Source organism: Protopterus annectens, chromosome 9.part0, assembly GCF_019279795.1.
Source record: "Protopterus annectens isolate FY-2018-M chromosome 9.part0, PAN1.0, whole genome shotgun sequence".
Taxonomy (NCBI): domain Eukaryota; kingdom Metazoa; phylum Chordata; order Ceratodontiformes; family Protopteridae; genus Protopterus; species Protopterus annectens.
Window position 1 is genome coordinate 937,911,000 of NC_056743.1, and position 12,185 is coordinate 937,923,184.

Here is a 12,185-nt window from a genome sequence, read left to right on the forward strand (position 1 = left end):
GTGGTTTGGAGAATACTTTTTTTTTTTTATAGATATTAGTATTCACCACCAAAGTAAATGCAGTGTCACCATGTGAAGGGTGGTGCCACATGCCAGGGGACACAGGTATTCCTAAATACAAACTAGAGAGGACAAATGGATAGAAAGGAAAAGGCATTTTTAATTCTTCTGTACGAGTTTGTGTAGAACATTTACTATCATGCTGAGTGCTTCATACAAATGTATTTTTGCTGCATATGCAGCAGCCAGAGTTACATGAAAATTAAATTTTATATTAAAGTTTTTTTCCATTAAGCACCATCTGTCCCTTATGTTACATAATTAGCTTTGAAAATTGTATTGTACTTGTTAACTTTGTTTATATTAGCTTTGTAATATTTGTATATGGAGCTTTTCTCCCCGGGCCTCCATTAAAAACAAGCTCATTTTCGGCCCAATGGATTTCCTGGGTAACAAACTGCAAATAAATAAATAAATAATCACATGCATTGCATTTTCTATGCTGTTGTACCATAATTGCCCTCTGTCTTCAAACAAATAAACAGGTTATACACAAGATAATTTTTTGTCTAGCAGTCATCTGTAATTTCCCCATTCATAAGAAACTAAAATATTTGTAGACAGTTCTCTAGAACCATGACATGCTGGGAAAAGAAACTAAACTTCATAACAAATAACACTATGCCGTATCTGCTCTTGTGTATTTTGGACATCATTTCACTGACATATTTCTGTACTGCATTAACTGATTTCGTAGCTGGAAAGGAGCTTAGGATTCCACAAGGAAGTGAATGCAGATATGTATTTATACATCTTGGAATTATATATGTTGTTCAATGTGGTCTAATATGTCTTTTCCAGAAAATGAACCCTTATGTGTAAATTCAGTAATATCACGGTGTATTATTTAACTGACCAAATAAGAGTACTGAATTAATTTGGTAAGAGGCATATGCACTATTTCCATAAATAAAATTGTTCACAGGTTGTAGGCTTTTTATAACGTGTTTAATTTGGACCTGATATTGTTCCCAATGTCACACACAATATGTATTTTTGGATCTGCTTATGACTGCCATAAATTGAAGTTTCAGTTTTGTTTTACCTTGATGTTGGAAAAATGAATGAAAAATCCAAACTGTCACCATTAGCAACAAAGACAAAACCATGAATCTAGAATAGGCTGCATTATGATATTTAAAAAATTAGAGCCATAGATGTTTACAGTTTCAAAGTACTCCATAGTAAAACTGGAATACAAAGCTGCTTATGAAGCCCACTTTGTCCTTTCTTTCTGGGGGGAGTATTGTTTACTGAAAATAAAGGACTGTATCAGAAGCAAAAATTAAATTCCTGACACTTCACATGTGGACTTAAGGGAAGAAAATATGTTATAGTCCGTAAATGATGTTCCATGCCCATAAGGCATAACATATCCAACACTCTAGTCATAGGTGACTTTATAGTCAGGCACACTGATGTTCCACTCACCAGGCTAAACAAGGAAAAAGTTACTGTCAGCTGCCTGTTAGGTGCCAGGATCTGCCACATAACACACGCACTCAGGTCACTCCACAATAAGTACAAATATGACTCTGTCATTGTCCATGTTGGTGTGAATGACCTGAGACATACCTCCCTGGACCACATAAAAAAAGACATGGAGGAGCTCTCCGATCTTGTAGCCTAGGCAGGTATGACCCTAGCCCAGAGTAGCATCCTGCCATCACCCAGAATAATACCACAGTACAAGGACAAAATGATTGACTTTAACAATTGGCTAAGCTTCTAGTGTCATGCTAAGGGAATACAGTATCTGTTCGCCTGGGATGACATCATCGACACACCATGCTGCTTTGCCAGAGATGGCCTGCACCTGTCGCCCTTGGGATTCCGGATACTGGCAAAGACTCTTGCCACCCCTATAGTGCCTTTTTTAGGAAAGGCTTAAATGACAAATTCACCACCGGGATCACTGCAGTGGTGGTGCTGCGGTAGCGTTGTCGCCTCACAGTTAGACGTTGCCCATTCGATTCTCAGTTAGAGCGTCTTCTGTGTACCGACATGCGTGAATGGGCGTTCCTTCGTTGAAGGTTGTGCGTTAGGCCCGGCAAGCCAGTATGTAAAAAATCTACTGCCAATCATTAGCGGACCGGAGTTCCACTGTGGCGACTCCTAACCGGTAAAAGTCGAAAGACACAAACAAACAGGTACAAGCAAGCAAAATCTGAGGGTAATGCTACTCAATGCTAGAAGTCTAAACCTCAAAATGCACTCACTCGAGGCACTCCTTAAAATAGAGAGCATTGACATCTGTGCAGTGACAGAGACCTGGTTCAAAGCTCCAGAGAGGACCCCTGCATTACCAGGCTATAATTCATACCACATATTTCGGCCACCAGACCGGAGTTCTGCTGTGGCGACCCCTAACCGGAAAAAGCCTAAAGACACAAACAAACAGGTACAAGCAAGAAAAATCTGAGGGTAATGCTACTCAATGCTGGAAGTCTAAACCTCAAAATGCACTCACTCGAGGCACTCCTTAAAATAGAGAGCATTGACATCTGTGCAGTGACATAGACCTGGTTCAAAGCTCCAGAGAGAACCTCTGCATTACCAGACTATAGTTCATACCACATATTTCAGCCACCAAACCCGGACAGAAACACTAAAGGCGGAGGTGTGCCCATATTCATTAAGGATATCCACACCTCCAAGCTAGTTGCTCAGCATAATGCATCCGAATTTATCCAAGTTCAACTAACTCTGGGCAAAACCACAATCCAGATTGTAGCTTGCTACAGACCCCCCCCCCCAATCATGATCCCAGGATTCCCACTCCTCTTTTCTTGATGCACTGGAAAATATTAAGGTACAACCCAACACTCTAATAATGGGTGATTTCAACTATCCTACCATTAACTGGGAAAACTACTCATGTACCAACTCTTTTGCTCAACGTTTTCTGGAAATCATCAATTCCAACACCTTGGATCAACTTATCCACACCCCCACCAGGGGCAGCAATATCCTAGACCTGGTCTTCACCAATATGGGTGACCGGTGTTCCACACCAGAGGTCAGCTCCTCGTTGGTCAGATCCGACAACAAGCTAATCACCCTAGACATCCACATCCCGCTCTCACCCCCATTAGGAAAACAACCATAAGAAATTTCTCCAAAGCAAATTTCAAGCTTCTTAAGACAGAAGTGGCAAACTTCACGACACCCATGCAGATGGACAATAGAGGTATGACTGCTGAATCCTACACAAATGCACTTTATAAGCACTTACACGAGTGCATGGATCGTGCTATCCCTAGCAGAACCAAGATGCTATCCTCCAAAAAAAGGAAGCCAATCTGGTGGTCTTCTGCCATAAACAAACTCTACAACAGAAGAAAGAAACTGTTGCAAAAAAGAGTAAAATCCCACGATTGGAGGAACTCCCTGGTCAGCCTCAGTAAGAAGTTGAGATCCCTCATAGAATCCTGCAAAGTTAGTTATGAAAACAAAATCGCCACTGATTCTAAAGACAACCACAAAGCATTCTATAGCTATGTCAAGAATCTCAATGGCAATACTCAGATCTGCTCTGAGTTACAGCACAATGACACTAAATATACAGAACCAACTGATATTGCCAACATCCTGGCAGATAGGTTCAGTGCTAACTTTACCCCCTCTCACCCCCTAAAGGGCCCATCTTTATACGGGAAGAATGCAAAGTTCCTGTAATCACGGCTGCACAGGTAAAAACCTCACTCTCCAAAGCCAAGAACACAGCATCCATGCGAACTGACAACATCCCAGGCTGCCTTCTACATGAACTACAGAATGAACTGGCAACCCACCAAAGTACCATGTTCATAGCCTCACCTCAGGCTTTGTGCCCATTGAATGGTGCACCACAATGGTTATTCCACTCCACAAAGGGGGGGGCCACAACAGACCCCAGGAACTACTGCCCCATTAGCCTGATGAGCCTGGTCTGCAAGGCCATGGAACGTATCATCATGGAACTCATAAACAAAGACATTGAAGATCTCCAAATTCTGGACCCCACACAGTTCAGGTTTGTAGAACGCAGATCACGTCTCCTAAACCTGAGTGACATCTTTGAAGTAGTCACCAAAGCCATAGATGAGGGTAAGGTAGTTCGCATAGCCTATCTAGATCTGTCCAAGGCATTCAACACCATCCCCCATTTTGGAATTATAGATAAACTCACTAAACTAGGTATAAATCCTTATGTCACCAGATGGGTTGCCAACTGGCTTACTGACAGAACCCACACTGTGAAAGTAGCAGACTCCAAATCAGACTTCAGAGCAGTGACAAGTGGAGTACCACAGGGTTCAGTCCTGGGTCCTCTCCTGTTTAGTATCTACTTCTCTGAAGTACAGGCTAACACAGAAGATCTTTGGCTAACTAAATTTGCAGATGACTGCAAACTAGGAGCCATAATCGAAACTCCTAACGATGTAGACATCCTACAAAAGGGCGTCACTGAGTCAGATGCCTGGTGTCAAAGCCATGGTCTCAAGCTAAATGCCAAAAAGTGCATTGTCATTCCCTTTGGTAAAAACTCTGTACCCATGAACTACCACATAGACGGTAGTCTACTTAACACCGAAAATGTGATAAGAGACCTTGGGACACAGGTGGACAGTAGTCTCTCCTTTGATAATCATATCGCCACATTGGTCAGGAAATCCTTCTACGTGACACACCTCATCACAAAAGGTTTCTCATCCAGAAAAAAAGAGGTCATTGTTCCCCTCTACTCATCACTCATTAGATCCATTATAGATTACAATGCCTCTTTTGGTATGTACCTCACAAGACATCTACAACAACTGGAAAGGCCGCAAAAATACCTCACAAAGATGATTACTGGCATCAAACAGATGCATTATGCAGACCGTCTCAAAAAACTCCAGCTTTACTCCATCGCATATCGCCTACTGAGAGGTGATCTCTGCCTAACATACAAAGCTATGTCAAACCCAGAACTGTTGGACATGCTCCACTTAAAGAAATCCCAATCCCTCCAAGCTACATGCTCTAGGGACCTAAACCTTGTCACCACAATAAACAGACCATGCTGGAGGGATAGATTCCTGTCCCAGAGTCTTCCTATACTCTGGAACAGACTACCTATCTATGTCAAACAGAGCTCCTCATTAGCACTCTTCAAGACAAATCTTGATGATTGGATGGGTAATAGGAAATTCACCCCAGGGATCAGTTCTGTGGTTCTGCTTGATAGGGGCACAGGAAAATAATTTTCTTGGGTGGTGAAAACCAGGGTACCTTTTTGGCTAGGCTTGTATAAGCCCTAGGGCCAATAGCCTAGTACCTATCTATGAACCTATGAAATTCACCCTGTGGATCACTTCTGTGGTTCTGCTTGACAGGGGCACAGGAAAATTATTTTCTTGGGTGGTAAAAGCCAGGGTACCTTTTTGGCTAGGCTTGTATAGGCCCTAGGGCCAATAGCCTAGTACCTACCTATGAGCCTATGAACGTATAGACTGCCTTTATCAACCATAGCCAATAACGCACATCTTCCTATGTCAAGAATTTTAAGCCTGAAATTTCTGTACCCATGTAGATTATATAGGACTTTAACCTATAATCAAAAGACAAGAAGTTATTAAAATGTCAGTTTTCAGAATATGGTATTTTTGAAAACTAGCCATAAAAGTTGTTCAGACACACAAAGCATTCTATACTAAAATAAAGACACAAGCTCAAAGATCAGTGAATTATAAGGTAACTTGCCATTTGCCCAAATGTGACTTAGTGTTGAAGCAGATGTATTAATTTGGAATAGAGACAGTAGATGTTTTGTGCTTCTGGACAGTTTTAGTTACTGATAATTAAAAAAAAAATACTTAATAAATTATTGCTGTCTGATTATTAGAACAAATCCAGGGGAAGAAAGCTGCCTGTCTGCAGAACCCATTTGATTGTGCAGCTAGTTGTTTTGTTCAAAGAACCAAGTCTCAACCTTGAAGAACTGTTATACTATATGTCCTTCACTCATTAACCTTCTGAGATACGTTAGAGAATTTTTATTTAAAAAAGTCTAACTATCCATTTCATTCCTTGGAGGAAAATTGCAGAACGACTGATTCAACATTTTTATGACCTTATAGATAGATGGTGATCAACTTAAGTGTGTGCAGAACAAGTTACCATCCATTATTGAAAATGAAGAGCCTGGCAAAAATGAAGATACACTACAATGTCCAAAAGTAAGTGGCACACAAGGAGATGGAGGTACTGCTGACAAATCACCGGGACTCTTCCCATCACCAAGGCAAGCCCCTCCTTCATTCACACCACGTAGTACTAAACACTTGTCACCAGGCAGACCGAATCATAGGGTGTCCTTATCCCGAGAGCGGAATTCAGCAACATGTAACAAACCGGATGACAGATGTAGTCTGGCAAGCAGGAGGGGGAAAGTAAATGAACTGCAGATACATGATATTAGCTGGAATGTTCCCCCAGATCTAAGCCCTAGGTAAGTTTCTCTGCCATCTTTTTAATGATTTCTCATTAGGCAATTGCATCACATTCATATTTTGCATAAAATATAGTCTTCTTTTTTGTCCTGGTCTTACAGCATAGATGGATAAACCCCTGGCTATGACCCAGATGCTGACCAACACAACTTGGGTGAAAGGAAACAGCTTTGGCTTACTGCATTAGCAACAAAGCATTTTCAAACCATTTGCTTGATTATGGTATATAGAGTTGTATACATTGTTTACGTTTTGTCAGCTTGCTTTTATATTGTCTATTGTTGCTCCTGCGATGAAACTGAAAACAGTTCACTATGATCAGTGTTTTAAACCATTTAAGAAAGAAGTCAGAATGGAAAGCAAAGTCTACTTTAGATACTTTTCTCTTCTTACAGACCACAAGGGAAACATCAGAGGAATCAGAAATCTGTTCCATGAGTCTGTGGATCAAAGCCTTCAACTTTTGGTTTTCTAAATGTAATAGCAAAGAACTTTGTCTGCTTCTAAGAGTTTTATGGGTGAAGGACATACAGATGGAACATGACTGAATATGATGTTCCTCCCCTAAGCAAAATAAACTGCATGTGTAGTGATCTTTACATGAAATTTGGCAACCATTCAAACACTTCCCCTTTCTCTTAGGCACAAATTCAGTCAAGAACAAAAAATGGAAATAAGTCCCCAACAAGATACTTACCTGCCCACGTGATGAAAAAGTAGCTAACCGCTGAAAATGAAAGTAAGAAGTGTTGTAGGTTCAATTGCAGGAAAGATCTGATTTTTGGTGCCCATATATCTGCTTTTATACTGGTGTGCCCTCAGTCTGTAATGGTCATTTAAATGCATGGAAGGTGCCCCAAAGTTTTGGATGCTAGCTAAATGTCCAGTCCTTGGCAAGTTATATCCTATACAGCATAGACTAATACAATAGTGATCTATTTAAACATCTACTGTTATTGTAAGTTTCATTACATAACTGTACTTTCACAACTGCATGCACATGTGCACATGTGCACACACACACACACACACACACACACACACACACACACACACACACACACACACATATCTGTATGTGTGTGTGTGTGTGTGTGTGTGTGTATGTGTATATATATATATATATATATATATATATATAAAATATATATATATATATATATATATATAAAATATATATATACACACACACAACTATAAGATAAACGTTGAGTTTATTAATTTAAAATAGGAAGGCCAGTTTATTAAAACAAACCATCAGACTAAATTATAACTCCATTCACATACTCTAATTAGGACTGAACACAGATCATATAATCACAAACCAACCACTGGTTTTGAAAACAAAAACATACTTACGTGTGTTTTATCCCTTAATGGCACCTTCTTAAAGAACTTTACAAAATAAATTAATATAATGAACATTCTATATCTAACCATTAACATACTAAAACTTAAAAAAAACTTTATATATTTTTTTTTTAAATTTGAAAAAGTACAATTAGTACTTAAACTGTTAATCTTTAATTCAGACTTGATACTCACTGGTTAATTTAAGTCTGGTGGAAGGCATGCACCAATCTTATCTGCCATCTCACTGCCAGCCTTTACAGTTTAGTCTCCTAGTCTCCCCTTCTTTCATCATTATCAGTATATTTTTGCACTTTTTACATCTTTCAGTGTGCATAAATAATGCATTGTAACTATTCTTAGTCTTACCAACACACAGATGTTCTCTAAACCTTAAAATTAATTTCCTCCCAGTCTTTCCAGTACAAAATACTATACATGCACCATACTTTGTAATGGCAAGAAACAATAATAAATTATGGAACTGCAGAATAACAGAAAGAAAGCATTTTCAAAAATTAGTGCCAGGGTGGAAGGTACTTTTTTAAGGAGTCGTGAGAGGTAAATGATACAAGTTGTTCAGTATAGTAAAGTTAACAGACAGTTTTCCACTAATGAATATGCCTTGTTGAGTAAAGGCTTAACATTTGTACCCAGCTAAAGAGTGGATATTGATAATATGATTATATGTCTGAAATTATTTGGCAGAAATTTGAATTTAATGTGTGGCAGCAGAAAACAGAGCATTAGGCACCAATACAAGAGAGTTAAGCAAATCAAGTACACTGTATCTGTACTTAAGTCAACATGTCAAAGTGAAACAATGATGTTAGTGGGTCAACCTGGTACTGGACACTGTTTTAGTTTAATTTAGTTGTGACAGAAAGAAAATTATGGAACAGGATAGTAAATGACAACAATTTTCATTATATGAAAATTGGCAAGGGTGAGACATTACTAAAAATAATGAGAGAGAATTATATAAAGGATCAGAAGTTTTTAAATGAGAAAGCATATTTTAAAGTGAATTTTAAGATACTTTAACATTTAAAATAATAGATCTTATGATTTTGAATTTGTACAGATCAAGAATGATTACTGATGATTTATTTGACTTTTTGAATGTGAAAAAAAATAGAATTGCTAATAAAGTATTGTTGGATTTAGTTATTCCACCATTCAGGCCAGCTGTCCTTGCAGTAGTGTTGTAGTGTTGTGGATGGAACCCTCTGCAGTGTTGGTGGAATATTACTTGAATTTAGTTGTAATGCAGGTTGATTTGTTTATTAAGGATTTTTTTGTTTTGCTTTATAAAGTGAGGGACGTAGAAATGTCTATACAGGATATGTTTGCTAAAGTGCATGCTAAGTCCCTGTATTCCATCAATTCCCCATGAAGAAGGTTCAACTGCCTTAAGAAAATAGTTAACTGAAAAAACAAGGCTAGCAAAAAACAAGGATGAATGATTATATAGTTGTCAGAAACGGTTGTAGAAAATTATTTTTTTTAATATGACAACAGGCAGGATTTGCTGTAGAGGGTGCAATGGCCCCCAGTTATGCAAATTTAGTAATGGCAGAGTGAGAAGAGAGAATGGTTAAACATTCATTTTTTTTCTAAGTACATAAGGAAGAACTCTCATTTTATTGGCATATTTTATATGGAGGGAGAACAGAAAATGTTGTTGGAATTGTTTCAACACATCAGAAGTTCCTCATTATTTTTAAGATTTAAAATGCAGTTTGAGAGCGAGACATTATAAAATGTTTAGATGATTTTTGCACACTCTTTGCCCCTGCTTCCGTCAGTCACCATTTCTTCCCAGACAGTTTTCCCATTGCTCCCCATCACCAGGGTGGCAGTTAATTGGGAGTGACATCCTTATCCAGCCATTGAGGGTGGTCTGACAGTTTTCTATTTAGTCTTACTCCATTCCCCATGGTTGCCTGATTTGCTGAGCTGAAGAGGGAAGTGTACAATGGGCTGTCTGTGCTAGTCATCTGGAAATAATTTACCGAGTCTTGACCGAAGAAACTGCACTTCATTATGTGTTTCCTAAGCATCCACTGCCTTCAATTCCCAGAGAGAGGTGAGAGTGCCCCACCCCTTCATCTCTATTCCTCACTGCCTGGCTACTGCAATGTCAGAGCCATTAAAAGAACCCTAGTCACATGTATACATGAAGTGTTCCATCCTTCTGCACCATGGAGCCAGGCTGCATTTTTTTAGATATAGAATTATATAACAATGTAAATAAAGAAATGTTAAGCAATAGAAATTGTGGAAAAAAATATGGCCATTGGAAGAGCTTATCCTGTTTGGCTATAAAAGAATGTAGTTAAGTTGACTTCAAAAGAGGATGAATTTAAAGAAACAGTCATGGACTATAAGAGAATATTTATGAATGGAGATTACCCAGTAGATTTAATTGATGAGGTAATTAAGATGGTTGTAAATGATAGAAAGAAAATACAGACTAAGAACTGAGGTAAAGAAGGAATATGAGTTTGCTGTTTCTAAAGAAAATAGGGAATAATGAACATAGAAAGAGTACTGAATGGTATTAGAATATTCAGTAAGCAATACTATAGTAAGCAATACAATTGTTTTGCTTACTAATTATGTTCAGTAAACAATACTATGATAAAGCATATAATTAGTTCCAGTTGGAAAAGTCTGAAAACCAATTATATAGTATGGGAGAACATGGGATAGAATCCTGTGTTTTATATAAGAAAGAGAACAATATGATATTAGGTTTGGTAAGAAGAAGCAAGGTTGTAAGAAGTTTATGATCTAAAAGAATGTGTTCTGTAGGGTGTATAAATACTGTTGGTTTATGGTGAATAGTCGTAATGTTGCAATTGAAAGTATAGAAAGAAATCTAGTAGCAAATGGGTATTATAATCACACTACTGAGGGAGCTGTGTACATTGCAAAATGTGATGCATGGTCAGTATTTTATACTGGAAAGACTGGAAGTAATATTAAGGGTTAGAGACCATCTATATGCTATTAAGACTAAGAATAATTACAATTCATTACTTAGGCACACTGAAAGATATATAAAGAAAAAAAATGTGATGGATCATATCAATATTGATAAGGGATATATTGTCAGTAGCTCAATGGGTAGCACACTCTCCTTTCATGCTGAAACATGAGGCAGCTGTGGGCTCTATTCCCACTCCAGGTGCTAGCTTAATTTTTCCAGTTCTGTGTCCCTTAGTGTACTGTCCTTCAGGTGAGATGTTAAACAAAGGTCCCATTTACCTGATTTGGTGGTAGATGTAATAGAGCCCACAGTACTTATAAAAAAAAAAGAGTAAATGACATAATTAAAACACACATTGCAGAAAAATACATACGATGCAACATATTTAGACAATAATTATATCAAACAGAAAAATAGCAAAATGAAAACTTAAATATCCAATTATCTAAAATCAATACATCAGTAAATAATCATATGCTGTATATCTTCACCCCCCACTCTTTATGCCATAACCATTTTTAATTTTGCAATATGCTACCATGAACATCTCATAATTTATTGCACAAAAATTCTTCACATCCATTCTTCCATATTATTAATCAAGCATTTATTAATATTTTATCAAATTTTCAATTTCCTTCCCATCAAAATTATTACAATAGCTATAAATGATTACATCCATCTTAATATCACAAAACATATATAATTAGTGATGTTATGTTGTCCCCATCTCACCTTCGTTCTTGTTGGTTGGGTTTGGAGCCGATCCTCAGCTCTGACTCGGCCGTTTACTATAGCTTGGGAGCTTATACTGGCTCAAGGCTAACCCATATCCCAACATGCTTAGCGGTAGCTACCCAGATCTCATTTGCCGCTTGCAGTGTTGAGATTGCGATTACTGGCTCAGACTAAGTATTTAGTTTTATCGTATTTTGCTGTCTTTTTTTACCAGGATTATTAGCAGCTTAATTACCTTGTTGGTGTCTATCTTAGTCCTCGTTTAGACTAACAACCTTCTGACCTTCCTCTGCTGTTGTTTTTTGGTTGTTCTTGGCCATCGTTTTCTTAAGCCTTGCTTTCCCCTTGACCCTGTTTAACTTAGAGGGTTTGTTTCTTCTTCCTTACTATCTGTTGGAGTCGCCGTTTAATTTAGAGGCTCTCCTACTCGGGAAGTCGCTGTTTTACTTAGAGGCTCTCTCACGTCTTCTTTTTCTTAAAAAAAAAAAAAAAAAAAAAAAAAAGATATCCTTGCTTGTTGGTAGAGTTTGTAGTTGTGTATTGCTAGCCGTTACAGCCTTATTTTT

General features: G+C 38.1%; 1 protein-coding gene across 1 annotated transcript in view; it reads left to right on the top strand.

The window, feature by feature from the left end:
* KCNH3 (potassium voltage-gated channel subfamily H member 3) overlaps window positions 1–12,185 on the top strand; it is an 873,803-nt gene that overhangs the window by 753,893 nt on the left and 107,725 nt on the right. The window contains exon 12 of the mRNA XM_044083680.1: window positions 6,165–6,535. Within this exon, the coding sequence (XP_043939615.1) occupies window positions 6,165–6,535 (371 nt within the window). The remainder of the gene's footprint in view (window positions 1–6,164; window positions 6,536–12,185) is intronic.